At 57.5% G+C, this 15,074-nt stretch overlaps 1 protein-coding gene across 5 annotated transcripts; it reads left to right on the top strand.

Annotated features, from left to right (window-relative positions):
- Positions 1–1,081: 1,081 nt before the first annotated feature.
- On the top strand, positions 1,082–14,534 carry CACNB3 (calcium voltage-gated channel auxiliary subunit beta 3). Of its 5 annotated transcripts, none has more exons than XM_070619529.1 (13): positions 1,082–1,148; positions 9,265–9,387; positions 9,606–9,728; positions 10,189–10,304; positions 10,589–10,653; positions 10,867–10,886; positions 11,083–11,163; positions 11,368–11,426; positions 11,598–11,707; positions 12,002–12,153; positions 12,337–12,456; positions 12,583–12,732; positions 13,141–14,534. In XM_070619529.1, the coding sequence occupies exons 1-13, from the start codon at positions 1,143–1,145 to the stop codon at positions 13,453–13,455; spliced, it is 1,440 nt and encodes a 479-aa protein (XP_070475630.1). In that variant the 5' UTR covers positions 1,082–1,142; the 3' UTR covers positions 13,456–14,534. The 5 variants fall into 5 exon arrangements, with proteins under 5 accessions (XP_070475630.1, XP_070475632.1, XP_070475629.1 ...); XM_070619531.1 differs by lacking the exon at positions 1,082–1,148 and adding an exon at positions 2,157–2,314; XM_070619528.1 differs by lacking the exon at positions 1,082–1,148 and adding an exon at positions 2,159–2,314 and having other exon boundaries at positions 12,361–12,456.
- Positions 14,535–15,074: the final 540 nt, after the last annotated feature.

Consider the following 15,074-nt stretch of genomic DNA (forward strand, 5'->3'; position numbering starts at 1 on the left):
GTGAAAGGTGCAGAACTGCCCCTATGCACCTTCAGATTCCCTCTGATAGGCTCAGGGAGAAGTCATTGATATTTCCATTCTAAAGTAAGGGGTAGAGAGAGGGATGGTGTTCAGGCTGTAGGTTCTAGGAGAGTAGAGGGAGGGAAGGAGGAAGGGAGGGGAAGCCAGGGACAATTGCTTGCCTTGGCCAGCACCACCCAACCCCCCTTCTCCTATGGAAACTTAAGCTGCCCCAAGGCTCAGAGGAGCTAGTCCATTAGCTGTGGTCAGCGGGGGTGCAGGGGGGGCCTCTCTCCCTCCAGGTCTTATTGCCAAATGAAAGGCAAAGCTTCTGCTCCTTCTGTTAGAGCTAAAAACAAAAACAAAACAAAAAACATGCAAACCTCCATGCACATTTTTAAAACACGCACACAACCTCTTTAGCTCTTCTGAATAGTTGAAGCTGAGTAACTTGGGGGTAGGTGGGCAGTAGGGGATCCTTGGACCGATTGGACTAGACCACAGAGAGAGGGGAGGAGGTGCCCTCCCAAAGCACTTGCCAGGAGGAGGAGATGACACTGGGGGTGGCGAGAAGAGAACTGACTCTCCCCTAATTTAGCCCCCTCTGGAATGGGGGCAAGTGAAGGGTCAGCTGAACAGAGAGGTTGGGAAGTTTTCCAAGATCCCAGTGGGAAGATTGAGGCGAAGGGTTCCGGGAACCCTCAGGGTAAGAGAGTTAAAAGAAGGGCCGAGGAGGACGGTGGAGCGCCTCGATCTGTAAGGGAAGAGTTCTAGTTGGTGCCGGGTGGAAGCTGGGGATCCGGGTCATTCAGCTTCAGCGTGTCTGTCTCTGCAAGGGGGTCGCCGCCTCCTCCCCCTCAGCCGCAGTCATGAGAAGAGTCCAGACTAGGGTTGTCGGGGTTGTGGAGGAACCAATGAGAGGCTGATCCGCTCAAAAGGGTGCAGGGAGAGAGCTGGCTGGGGCTACACCCCTGCTCCCCCCTTCCCCCGCCAGAACTTGGGCTTGTCCTGTTTGACGTGCCCGCCGAAGGGGGCGGGAGGGGGTACTGACCGGCGGAGCGGTCCCGCGACTCTGTACTCCCTGCTGCCCAGGCCCTGTTGAGACGCTGCTGGGCCCGGCGGGGGCGGCCCTGGAGACCAGGATGGAGGTAGGAGCGGTCTAGGGCCCCAGAAAGGCCAAGTATCGCAAAGGAGCCCCATGGGGGTGGGGATAGAATGCAGCCTGGAGTCCCATTCTAGGGGTCTGGCGGTGGTACTGCAGTTCCTGGAAAGAGGAGAGGGAAAGGGGTTCCTCCCAGGCTTCGGCGGGGGTCTGACTCCGAGTCGCGACCCCTCTGCTCCGACCAGGGCAGCGCCTCCTGCTGGCAGGGCCGGACCCCTGCCAGCCAACAGACGGGACCCCCGGCGGGTGCCGCCACCTGGAGGGCGTGTGTGGCCGCCCGGAGAGTGAGCCCAGGGGGCGCTGCAGCGGGTCGGGGAGGAGCCGCCTCGCCTCCCCCTTCGCCTTGGCGGGCTGAGTGCCGCGGCGCAAGAACCCAGGAGAGAGGAGTGACAGTAGAGACCCAGGCGCGGGGCGCATCGTCGTCTGGGCCTGGGACGGGTGGGTGGACCCGTCTTCCCCGGAACCCAGAGGGGGCGCCTTGGCGCTGCGGCTAGCGAGCCGTCCGCGAGCACTCTTTCTCTGCGATCCTTTCCTCGCCTGGGACCGCGGCGCCCTTCTCCCTCGGGCGCCGGAGGCTGGGCGCCGGGCGCACGGAGCAGGGGCCGGGAGGGAGCAGACCCTTCCGCCTAAAGCTCCGGAGTCCAGGCAGCTCTTGAGCTACTCCCGCCCTTCTGCCTGCGGCAGTGGGAGCTCCAGAGTCTCTACCTTTTCTGGGGAAGGGGCTGAGGAAGAAGCAGGGGAGAGGGAGGGAAAAACGGAGAAGGGGGGCGAGATATGGGCGTGGAAGGACAGTGGGAGGCACTCAGATAAACAGAGAACAGGGACCGTAGAGGAGGAAGAGACGGAAATGTAGAGAGGAGGACTGAAAGGCGACGGGAGAGGGAGAGTGACAGAGGCGGCGAGAAAGGAAGGGAGAGGGAGGGAGGAGGGAGGGAGGAGGAAAGGGGGAGGGAACCCAGAGAGAGGGAAGGGAGCAGGCGGCGGAGCCGGGCGGGCGCGGGGCGAGGCCAGGCGTGCAGGCGGGAGCCAGTGTGCAGAGCGGCGGCCGGGTCCTGCTCCCGCCTCGGAGCCCCAGGCCCGGGGGAGGGGGAGAGGCCTCTAGCCTGGTCTATGTCTTTTTCTGATTCCAGTGCAACCTTCCTGCTGAATGAGGTAAAGACGGGGGGCCCCCTCCCCAGTGGGTGGGAGGAGAGCCCCACTCCAAGCTAAGAAGAGAGCCGGCATTTGGGGGAGATCCAGTGATGGGGAGGGATGGAGACCAGAGGTGAGGCTAAGGGTAGAAGAGGCGCGGTAAGAAAGAAGGGAGCGGCCAGAGCTGGCAGCTTCTAAGGACTAGGACTGGGATGGGAGGGGAGCCAGAACAGGGGCTACATAAGGGGCAGGAGAGAGGGGGACTCTGCCGAGCTCCCCCACTGCCGCTCCTTGGGTTCCCTGGGGGCAGCCTAGGAGCTAGAATACTAGGAGCTTTGGCCTGGTCCAGATCTTAAAGACTCCTGGGGAGGAGGACTTCCCAGAGGTCCAAGCTCCTGCCTCAGTTTCCCCATTCACTGCTCAGGGATTGGGATCTGCCCAGCTTCCCGGTGCACCTATAGGAGAAGCTAGAATGTATTCTGGAGGCCCCCAAGAACTCCAACTCCCAAACCTGGTTATTCAGGCTTTCCCCTCTAAGTCCTGCTTCCATGTTTTGGGTACCTGCCAGCTGTCCCTCTAACAGCTCTAGAAAGAGGAGGGCAGGAGGAATCCTCTCCTCAAATCCTTTTTTTGTCCTCAGCTCTCTCCCCTTATGGTCAGCCATGGAAAAGAAAAGGAGTTGGGGGCCACATGGATACTGACAAGCACTTGTCTTGTTACAGAATGGGAAGTCACTAGGTTGGCATGAGAACTGGAGCAGGCAGGTGTGGGTGAGGTGAGAATGGCAAGGGGCAACTCAGAGATAAGAGAAGGAGGGAGAGACGCTTTGAAGCTCCTGCAGGACCCAGAGGATGGGCCCAGGTATAAGGAACTTGAACCCATCTCCTGGGGGCGGTTGGCATGGCAACTCAGCTTCATAAGCAGACTTAGACACCATTGTCCCAGATGGGGATGAAATCAACAAGGTTTGTGAGGAAACAGTGAGGCTGATGGCAGATATATTGTTACCTACAGTCCCCAGGACCCCCTGGCGGTGAGGAGAGTACCAAAAGGAGAGGCCAGAAGAGTAGATTAGGGATGGGGAGAGAAGCAGATGCCTGGGCAGCTGTTTTCTTCATTAGAATCATCTCCCAAAAGACAGCACCTTGAGGGTCTTATTCTTTCATACCTCATGCCTCTTTTCTGCCCCTCAGAAGGAATTGAAGAGGCAGAGAATAAAAGGAACACTGAGGAACTGGGAGAGGGCACAAAAGTGAGAAGACAGAGTGTCTGGGAACTTCCAATACAGAAGAATCCAACATATAACCAACCCCCAAATGGTGCTGGACCCAGGAGAGGGAAGTGTGAAAGCAGACTGCCTCCCCCAGAAGTGACTGGCCCCCTCAGCCACAGGGGCTCCAACCAAGTTGTTGCCCAAATCCAGCAGCAGGAGGATGCTGGGCAGGGCTGGACCACTCACAGGGGTAGACAGACTAAAGGCAGACAAAAGATAGTCTTAAGATAAGGCCCCTTCTCTCTCTTTTTCTTGTGGAGGGGACATGAACAGGTGACATAAGTGAGAAGCCAGTTGGTTTGGGTGGTCCTCCTCTCTCTCCCATGCATGGTGCTTCCTACCACAGATCTTGTCAAACCCTGTGAGAGTTCTGGTTTTCTGATTCCCATGTAGCCGGGGAAGGTAAAGGGATGAGCAGACTCCTGATTCACCCTCCTGGGTGTGAGTAACGGAATGGAGAAGGACTGAGCTCCAAACTCTTCCAGTATAATAACCCTCTGTCTATCTCACATCTTATGGGGTGGCAGGTGGGGGAGGCAGGTAGACAATCAAAATTCAAAGGAATAATTTTGCTCAGGAGATGGGAAAAAGGAGGGAGCTCAGATGGATAGATCTTTGGGGAAGTTTGCTCAAGACAACGGCTGCTGCTCTGTCTCTAACCTCAAATCTGTGCTCCTTTGAAGGACTGTGATGCAGAGTGTTCCATGTGGCTCCAACCAAGATGCCGATAGACCACCTCATACCCATCCTTTTGCTAAGGAGGGAATCTGGCTTTACACTAGTGACTCTGGGGAGACTTACCCTTCCCCCCTCAATCCCAGTGTGGCCAGGATCCCACCTTCTGTCCCAGCCGCAACAACCCCCCTCTCTTAAGGCTCACCCAAAACAGCCCCTCCCTGCCCGAGTTCCCACGGATGCTTTGGCAACGCCTGGCACAGTCCTTGGCAAGGGAGTGAGGAAGGGAACCCCCATCCTGGCCAGACTAGGACGAAATCTGCCCGCGCAACAGGTGTGGGGCGGCCAGACCCAAAAACTCCCCCTTTGCACAGGTTGGATGACAGGGCCCATTGCTGCAGGGTCCCAAAAACTGAAGGGGGCGAGCACCTGGCGGGGTAAGGGCTACTTTCATGGCATTGGCCTGGGGTCGCCAAACCCATCCCTCCCCCGTACCACTGCGTCGGGGTTTCCTTGTGGAGTCCCCGAGACCGCCAGGGCCCAGTCACGCCGCCCTCGCACCTGGGGCCCCTCCCCCGTCCACCGTGCGGCCCCCGCCCCCGTTCCTCCTCCTCGGTCTCCTCCAGTCTCCCCATTTTCCTGTCTCCCCTCTTCCTCCCTCTGCCTCTAGCCCTCCTTTCTCTTTCTCCTGCCTCCCTGTAACCTGCGCTCTCTCCTTTCTCTCCTCAGGTCCCATCTCCCTCCCATTCTCCGCGCTCCCACCCCTCCCCCGCTCGAGCCCTTTGTTTCCCGGCGGAGTATTTCCTGGGTTGCTGAGCGTCTCTGTCTCTGCATCTCTCCTCGCCCCGCCTCCTCCAAGCCTGGATCCGCCCCGCCCGCAGTCTCTCCTCCCCTTCCTCCCCGCCGCCCCTCATCCCCATAGGTGCCTGGGGACCCATCTTCTACCCAGCTCCGGTCAGCTACCCTCTCCCGGCCCGGTCGCGGGCTCCCCGGGTGGCCGGCGCCCCCCGCCGCCACCCCCGCCTGCTTCCCGGGGAGGGGGGGTCAGGTGGGCGGGCACTATTGTTGTAGGAGCCGGCGCCAGATTCCTCAGCCGCGCTTGGGGTGGGACCGGCAGGGTTTAGGGGGGTGGGGTGGGGGGAGCGGTGATTTGAGCTCCGAGCAGCTGGTCTTCGCGGCTCGCTCCCTCCTTCGCGCTCTCTCGCTCTCCGCCGCCTCCCGCAGGGCTGCGGGGCTTGGTGGCATCTCTCGGGCGCGGCCCGCTGTCCTCGCCCCTGCCTCCGGGCCGCTCCCGCCCCCGGCGCCGCTCGCTTCCCCCCACCCGGACTCCCCCATGTATGACGACTCCTACGTGCCCGGGTTTGAGGACTCGGAGGCGGTGAGTGTCCACGGTGAGGGTGGGGGTGGGGGAGTTGGGGTGACACCTCCTCTCCCTTGGACCCTTCCCCCAGTTCAGGACTTTAGAAAACGCCTCAGTGGCGGGGCAGGGCGTGTAGGTGGGCGCTCCAGGAAAGTGGGGAGATGGATTTTCATGCCAACGGCTCCCAGTGCCCCATTCCTAGACCAAGGGGTATTCGGTGTACGTAAGGAGGGGGCAGCGTGGGGAAAGGCTCAAGCAGGTGGCTCCAAGCCCAGGACAGAGGGTAGAGAGAGGAAGGGCTGGAGACTGAGAGCACAGAGGCTTTAAAGAGGGCACATGCAACGTCTGGAGTTCCCAGGGGAAGATTTATGGGGTCTGAACACAGCAGCTACAGGGGAAGCAAGGGCTCTTGGGGACGGGGACAATCCAGACCTCCTGTGCCTCAAGTAGGGGACAAATTTAGGGAGCCTGGGAGAGATCAGAGAGTCAAGTACCAGCCTCTTCAGACACAAGGATCGTAAACTTGAGGACCTCCATTATTCCCTCCGCTGTCCATCCCTTATCTCCTCACCCTGCTTCCAGCCCAGCTTCTCTCCCAGGCTGGAAACTGGGCACCCAGCACATGTGTGGGCCAGCTGACTGAGCCCCATCCATTCAACACCTCCTGCTGAGGGGGCATCCTGAGCTGCTGCTCAGCATGAAGGGCCTGGAGGTGAGGCCAGAGGAGCTGAGGGCCTGGGGATGGAGAGGAAGCTCTTTGCTCAGAGAACCAGGCAACCGATAAATATTTAATTCTCCTCTTTGCTTTTATCTCCTGACCCACTGAGACAAATCAGCTCATTAGGCAGTGATTCCCGGAGCTCAGCCTGGAAAGATGGGGCAAGGATGGGGAGCAGCTTCTCAGTCCCTTCTCTCAAATATCCTGCAAGAAGGCCTCCTGAGGAGAGGACCACGAGATGGCTTAGAAGGGCTCCTTGATAGGTGTAGAGGGTAGAGCACTCCAGGGTCAAAAGAGGAGTGTTTGAGTCCTCTCCCATCTCTTGCTGCCTGGGATAGGTGAGTTGTAGCGCTCAGAATAGGCAGCTGTCAGTCCTTTTCTGGGACTGGGCTCCTGCTGGGCCCAATTCCCCCCTGGGCCTCTGGGGCTAATTACAGTGCAGCTAGAGCAGATGATTTTCAAGGCTCTGGTGGACACCTCTTTCTGACGGTTGAAGGGACAGCTGGCATGGCCCAGGGTGCCAAGGTGAGCTTGAGAACGAACCTCTCTGTGGAGCTGGAGGGCCCTAGAAGGTTCTTCCCATCCCTGGTGAGAAGGCAAGGGCTATTGCAAGGTAAAGACTGACATATGGATGGTGTGGGGGGCAGCCTGCTAACCCCTTGCTTGCTCCCCACCTCTCTGGCTCCTGGATCACCCTCCCCCACTTCTCTTTCTCTTGCCTGGCTCCTTGCTCTCCCTGAGGCCCCCTCTGAAACAGTAGGAGGGAGATCAGGCTCTAAATAAATCCACCGGCTCATCTCCCTCCTCTCCTTCCCCCGTGCCAGGCAAGAGTGGAGCTGCAGCCTGCCCACACATTCACCAGGCAAGGGGGGCACCACCAGGGCACTGTGCCAACTCCTGGCATCTCCAAAGTACTGAGCCTCTGGCTGTTTTGGCATAACGGGGGGGGGGGGGCAGGACCCCAGAGCGTGCTTGGCAGGGCAGCCCTGGCCTCCCCGAGTGATACCAGCATGTGAGAGATGGGTAAGTTCTGAGGACTTGGGAATAATGGAGAGGGGGGTCCATTCTAAGCACGGCTCATTAAACGTTTAGGGAGAGAACCTGTCATTCCCATCCTATGGTGAGAAGCCAGGTAACCCAGATGCCCCAGGCAGGGACATTAAGATTAGTAAATTAGGCTGAGAGCCCGGAGAGCAGAGAATAAAGGTCAGACTCCTCTCTCCTCCCAGGTCTGGGCATCTAGGAGGCATCTGATGTGTACTTATCAAAGTGAGGGGTCGTCCTGCCTTGCCTCCTGGTCCCCTGCCTGTGGCCCCTGTGTACTTCAGACAGCCGTCTCCCACAGAGTTATCTCCTGTGTCTAAGGCCCCTGGAAGGAGGTCCCCCACTCTACTGCCAATGCAAAGGTTCTTCCTGGGGCTCAGCTGCTCTTTATCCTGCTGCCAAGCCAGCCTGATTTTATCCTCAAGCAGGCAGAGCCTACGTTAAAATGAAAAACTTTTCCCCCTTGTGCTATCTTCATGCCTTCGGTCCACCACAGACATTGTCTTTAGCTTAGGCTGCAGGGCCTGGGCTGACTTCAAGCTGACCAGCCCTCCTGCCCAAGGTGGGGTTGGCGCAGAGGGCATGGCGGACACAGGTGTGTGAGTTTGTCTTCCCCACTGAGAGCCTGGTCTCCGCTGCCTTCTGTAGATGGCATGCACAGTGGGCTTGAAGGAATGTTCCTCAGCCTGGGAACATTCTAAAACCCCCTCCCTACACACAAACACACATACACACAAACACACATACACACATATATATTCCCACATGGACTCCTTGTCTAGGCTCCTACCTTATCCCTGCCACCTGCTCCTCAGAATTGATGGAAGTACCACTTCAGGCCTCTGATCGTAAAGAGGGGAAACTGAGGCAGAAAACAAAAGATTCCCTTTTCCCCAGACATCCTGACTTCTATCAGCTTCTGTTGCTCATTTCTGCATCTCCCTCATGGCCTTGAAGGTGGCCTCTGCAACCCTCCAAATGCACCTTCATTGCCCGAAGACCCTTCCTATGCACAAACTCTCCTGGCTCAGGTTACCAGAGACCCCCTCCCTACATCCCGAGGCTCCTGCTCCGTGGCTGGGTTGCCTGGCATCAACATGGCTTTCCTCCAGGGTTGATATCCCCTTGGGGAAGGGGTTGGGAGATGTAGGCCAGGTGGTAGGCATGGCCCAGCCTCAGCGGGGCCCAGAGAGATAGCTTTGTGTTCTTTGTGTTGCCTTCCCAGTCTGTGTCTTGTTTGCTGCCCACACCTGACCAGTTGCCCCAGCAGGTGTGAGAGGAAAGTAGGGGGTGGGGAGAGTAGAGAGGAAGTAACTTCCAGGAGTTGCCAGCTCTGTGTCCTCCTCTTCACCCTGGAAAGGTAGGGACTTGGGGAGATGAGCTCTAAGGGGGTGGATGGCTGTATCCCGACACTCAGGACCAGTGCCATGCCAACCAGCATCTATGTTCCCTGCTGGTTCTATTCCTGCCAGGCATTTTAAAGGGATACTGTCCAGGCTGCTTTGCAGGCTGATAGGAACAAGAGGGCTGGGTCTCCTGGATTCAGAGTCATCTCCAATATATCATCTTCAGTACATCTCCCTTCCCTCTGCTGCGGAGGACATGGTAGAGGGGAGAAAAGGGAGGATGGAGGGAAGTCAAGGCTCTATTCAAAGCTGCAGTATTAATAGGCTGGGGGGAGGGGCCCAGATCTTAGCACATATGGATTGGGCTGGGTTTCCTGCAGCCCTAGAGGCACTGGGGACCTCCTCAGGGAGATAGGAGGGACCACTGGCACCCAGCCACCCCCGTGGACATGGAGAGGCTGGGGTTAGTAGAGGCATTGCTGTAGGCTTCAGAGGGTGCCTCTGTAGTGCCCTTGACACCTGAGCCCAGGGGTCACAGCCTCTCCCCCTTGCCAGGGTTCAGCTGACTCCTATACCAGCCGCCCATCTCTGGACTCAGACGTCTCCCTGGAGGAGGACCGGGAGAGTGCCCGGCGTGAGGTGGAGAGCCAGGCTCAGCAGCAGCTTGAAAGGGCCAAGGTACCGCCTTGTGGGCTTGGAGTAGGACAGGCCAGGCAGGGTGGAAGCTTGTGCTCTGTCCTAAGTCCTGAGGGTCAGTGGGCATGATGTACGTGAGTGTGAAAGAGTGTGTGTGATGGGCGGACCGATGGGGCCTCCGCCCTCTGCTAATGGGGCACTGCAGCTGGAAGGGGTGCTCTGAGGCTCCCCTCATTTGCCCCAATGGCCAAATTCTCCAGCACAAACCCGTGGCATTTGCTGTGAGGACCAATGTCAGCTACTGTGGTGTACTGGACGAGGAGTGCCCAGTCCAGGGCTCTGGAGTCAACTTTGAGGCCAAAGATTTTCTGCACATTAAAGAGGTGACCAGCCCCTCCCCCCAAGTAGAAGCCACTTAACTTCCCTTCTCTTGCCCCATTTCCCATGTCTCTTACCTCAGTCCTCATTTATAAACAAGTCCCCAGACTCCTAAACTCTTATCCTTAACACATACCTGTACACCCGTCATATCCAAGACCCAATCCCCAGGGTCTCCATCCTTCTGAGACTTGGCTTGGGCCTCAGTCTCCTTATCTGTAAAGTGAGCAGTTAGATTTAACTGCCTCTTAGGTCCCGTGACAGCTGTGATGCCTCACACTGAAATCTTGGGTGGCTCCACTCTGGCTGCCCTTCTCTCTGGCGCCTTCTCTTGCCCCCCTCCCCTTGCGCTGCTTTCCTCGACCAGCTTTCTGAATGCCTCCCTAGCTCCTTCACATGGAAAAGCCAGGACTGAGGGCTACGCCACCTCCTCTCACCACCCCTTTCTGCTCCACCCACCTCCAGAAGTACAGCAACGACTGGTGGATCGGGCGGCTAGTGAAAGAGGGCGGGGACATCGCCTTCATCCCCAGCCCCCAGCGCCTGGAGAGCATCCGGCTCAAGCAGGAGCAGAAGGCCAGGTGAGAGCAGGGCTGTGACTCAATAAACACACACCCCAAACGTGTGCACTTTACCCACAGTCTCTGTCACCACACGTGCACACATATCCCCCCACAGATACACAGTCATGCCCAGCTGTACACATTTACATGCACAGATATACAAGCATACACACACAAATGTACATATGTCACATGCACACCTCCCTCACTAGCTACAAAATAAGGAAACGTATATAACTGTTAAATAATGTATAGAACGTACACACACAAAGACATTTATTGACCTCCCTTTCTGCTCTTAGGAGATCTGGGAACCCCTCCAGCCTGAGTGACATTGGCAACCGACGCTCCCCTCCTCCATCTCTAGGTAGTCTCCCCACCACCACCCCGAGCCTTGGGTGGGTGGATAACTAAGACAGGGGGAGGGAGATTCTCCCCAGGTGAACTGTGTGGGCAGGGGTTGGTGGAGGGATCCAAAGAGCTGGGAGAAGCCCAGTGTCTCCCACGGGAAGGGAACACCATGCCCCCAGGGCTTTTCCCCCTTCACCAACTTTAATCTTTTATTTCCTTTTCCAAAAAGCCAAGCAGAAGCAAAAGCAGGTGAGTCAAGGAAGGGACCTGGGCTGGGGGGCTCATGACATAGGGCTGTGGGGAGAGGTTTCTGGGCAGTCATTGTTGGAGGGGCAGAAGAACACAGAGGGGAGGGAGCCCAGAACTTCTGATTCTGCCCACACCAGTCAGGCAGAGGGCAGGCCACAGGGCCATGACTTTGCCTGACCTCAAGTCAATTCCACAGGCAGAACATGTTCCCCCGTATGATGTGGTGCCCTCCATGCGGCCTGTAGTACTGGTGGGACCCTCTCTGAAAGGTTATGAGGTGAGAGGAGGTCCCTGAACCCAAAGAGTCACCTCTACCAGTCCTGCCACAGGAAGGCCCCAGGGACTGTGGGAGGGGGTGTTCTCCCCACCAAGGTCTGTGTGTGGAGGGGGTGGGCTCCAGGGCCATGCCTGGGGGGCCAAGCCACTCTCCAAGAGGGCCCTCAGTCAATTCCATGCCTTTCCCCCAACCCCTCCCACCTAGGTCACAGACATGATGCAGAAGGCTCTCTTCGACTTCCTCAAACATAGGTTTGACGGCAGGTAAGCTGCCCTGGCCTGGGCTAGCATGAGAACCGAGGAGATCATTGCCTCCTTCCAGATGCCTATAGCAAGGTCTTCCTTCTCTAAAGGGAAAGTCAGTAGGAGCTGGGTAAGGAGGGGCCTAGGGCTTGAAATTTAGAGGTGAGCTGTGATTCTCCACCCACACCCCAGGATCTCCATCACCCGAGTCACAGCTGACCTCTCACTGGCAAAGAGATCTGTGCTCAACAATCCTGGCAAGAGGACCATCATTGAGCGTTCCTCCGCCCGCTCCAGCATTGGTAAGAAGTTCCCATCTCCTGCTTCTCTGCCCACTCCAGCAGAATAAGAATCTTCCTCCTCTCCCTTCCCCACAACTTGCATTCCTGCCCAACTCCTTCTCTGTCTGCCCCGGGACTGGCAAGAACCTACCCCAGTCTCCTCAGTTCCGTTCCTCTGCCTGCCCAGGCCTTGATGAACACCCTCTCCCTCCAATTCCTTCCTGTCCACCATTTGGGAACCCCCCAAAGCCCTGTTGGAGTAAGAAATGGGTAGAGCCCCTTGTGAGCACTGCGGCTCCCTTGTTCCCTCCATAGCTGAAGTGCAAAGTGAGATCGAGCGCATATTTGAGTTGGCCAAGTCCCTGCAGCTAGTAGTGTTGGATGCTGACACCATCAACCACCCAGCACAGCTAGCCAAGACCTCATTGGCCCCCATCATCGTCTTTGTTAAAGTATCTTCACCAAAGGTAAGTGGCAGTGGTGATGGAGGCCCAGAAGGCTGCCTCCTAGAATGCAGTACCACTCTGCTTGGTCCCGGCCCAAGGGCTCCTGAGTTCCCTTTTCCTACTGCCCCTTAACACTCTTCTGAGTCATCCTTGCCTGCTACTGATGCTGTATTGCAAGTGGGGGACATGTCCAGTTCTTTCTAGGCCCAGCTCTGCCCTTCCCATCAGGTACTCCAGCGTCTCATCCGCTCCAGGGGAAAGTCACAGATGAAGCACCTGACAGTACAGATGATGGCATATGACAAGCTGGTTCAGTGCCCACCAGTGAGTGCCTGGGGTAGCTGGTCCTGTGCCCTCTCTGACTTTTCCAGGGCTGGGGGAGCAATGGAGATGGTTGGGGGACTGCTGCTGAGAGGAAGCTAACATTCATCCTTTCCCTTCCCACCCCAGGAGTCATTTGATGTGATTCTGGATGAGAACCAGCTAGAGGATGCCTGTGAGCACCTGGCTGAGTACCTGGAGGTTTACTGGCGGGCCACCCACCACCCAGCCCCTGGCCCTGGACTTCTGGGCCCTCCCAGTGCCATCCCTGGACTTCAGGTAACCATTTCCAGTAGGCACAGATGCTCAGGCTAAGCCAGCCAAAGCACTGCACCCTCCCCACCCAGAGGATTGACCTTGGCCTCTAGCTCGAAGGCCAAAGGATTGGAGAACTCAATCTTTAGATTGGTAAAAGAGGTCACTTTTCTAAGGCTCAAAAGAAACACACTCTCCAATCCTTTCTCCTAGTCTGTCTTGAAGGCAGGGCCTGAATTTTGCAGGAGTCGAAAGCACCAGTTTTCTGTGTCTGAAGTAGAGGAATGCTCCAGTGTGCTTCCCTTCTTTGCACTGGTATTTCCTACCCAGGAACTGAGAGTGGAGCGGGGAAGACTCCCAGCCAGTAGAGGTGGAAGGGAGGCTAAGGCAAGGTCTGCACTGCCTCAGTTAGAGCTGTTCTGTTGCCCCCAGAACCAGCAGCTGCTGGGGGAGCGTGGCGAGGAGCATTCACCCCTCGAGCGGGACAGCTTGATGCCCTCAGATGAGGCCAGCGAGAGCTCCCGCCAAGCCTGGACAGGATCTTCGCAGCGTAGCTCCCGCCACCTGGAGGAGGACTATGCAGACGCCTACCAGGACCTGTACCAGCCTCACCGCCAACACACCTCGGGGCTGCCTAGTGCTAATGGGCACGACCCCCAAGACCGGCTCCTAGCCCAGGACTCGGAGCACAACCACAATGACCGGAACTGGCAGCGCAACCGGCCCTGGCCCAAGGATAGCTACTGACAGCCTCCTCTTGCCCTACCCTGGCAGGCACAGGCACAGTTGGCTGGGGCAGTCCCTTCAGGCAGGCTGGAGTTAGACTGGCATTAGGCTGTCCCTAGGCTCAGCCCCCAAAACCCCCTGCCCAGCCCCAGCTCCAAGGCTGCCTGTGGTCCCCAAGGTTCTGGGAGAAGCAGGGGGCCCCCTCACCTCCTGGGCACAGTGACCCCCGCTAGGCTCCCATTCCAGGTACTAGTTGTGTATGCTGCACCCCTGGCACCTTCCTCTCCTGCACAAGAAGCTGCCTCACTGGGCAGTGCCCTCAGGCCAGGATCCCCTTAGCAGGGGCCTTCCCACCAGACTCAGGGAAGAGATGCCCCCTCAAAGTGACAAGAGGGTGGGGGTGTGGGCAGCATGGCATGAGGAAGAAACAAGGTCCCTGAGCAGGCACAAGTCCTAACAGTCAAGGGACTCAGGGGTTGTGCTTTGGGGTCTGAGGGCCTCCATTCACCTCACTGCCACACATTAGAAATGAGACAATCAAAGCCCGACAGGGTGGCACTCCCACCCATCAGCTGGGGTAGGGCATGCACACACAAGGCTCTGGAGCAGCAGGTAGGCTCAGCTGGGGCCAGACGCCTCACAGCTGAAGCTCTTGAAGGGAAGGGCTCTCCTCACCCTGCCAGGAAGCTTCTTAACATCTGACAGGACCAGAGACCAGAAGCATGGTCAAGCACAATGGTGGACGGGAGCCAACCTGGATTGGGGGTTTGGGAAGGGAGATTGTGTGTAGCAGAGGATGTATGGAACAGCTTCAGGGGCCTCCCCACCCCCCTCATTCTTTTGCTCTTGCATCCTGACATTTCTGTTCTTGGCCCTCATGCCTCCTGGGGGGTATGGGCCCCAGACTTTATTCCCTGATTCATTGCTGCTGCTTGTTAAGTTAGGGTTAGATGGGGACAGACAGGATGCAGTGACAGCCCCCAGAGGCCCTGTCTACCTGGCTACCCTTGCCTTATGGCTCTAGTTTGTGACCTACAGAGCATGCTCCACAAGACCCTGCCCCACTTCACTGTCATCACTAATAAACACCATGCACAGTCCCTCAGGCTCCTGTTCTATGTCTGCTGCCTCAGGTGGCTAAGTTCCTCACTGCATGGCCCAAGTCTGGAGGAGGTAAAGAAGTATCCAGGCCGCCTTTCTTTCACAAAGGGTCCCTTGAGGGGGAAGAGAAAGGGACACAGACGGGGGAAGCACTATACTTCCAGGCTCCCCTCCCCCACCCGCTCCTGCCCAGGTGCCTGGAGGCAAGCATTTGGCAGCACAGAAGGGACTTGTTCTGGGAGGTAGGGAAGAAGAGGCTAATTAGTCACAGCTTTACAGTCTGCTGCAGGCCAAAAGGCCCTAGAAGTAGTTGCAACCTCAACTCCATGTTCCTGCCCAGCTCTTTGAAGAGTAAGGAAGAGCATGTGAATAAGAGTGGTACTGGGGGGAGAACTTAGGCCCTGCAGCCCTCTCCCCACAACCTAACTCAGCCAGGCCCAGCTCATCATTCCTTGATGCCTCTGGTGCCCATCTTCATCCCCTCCCATGAGCATTTAGGGAGCCACAAGCAAAGGTAGTGAAGACGGTGTCAGGCACAC

The sequence above is a fragment of the Equus przewalskii genome, chromosome 5, assembly GCF_037783145.1.
Source record: "Equus przewalskii isolate Varuska chromosome 5, EquPr2, whole genome shotgun sequence".
Lineage (NCBI taxonomy): Eukaryota > Metazoa > Chordata > Mammalia > Perissodactyla > Equidae > Equus > Equus przewalskii.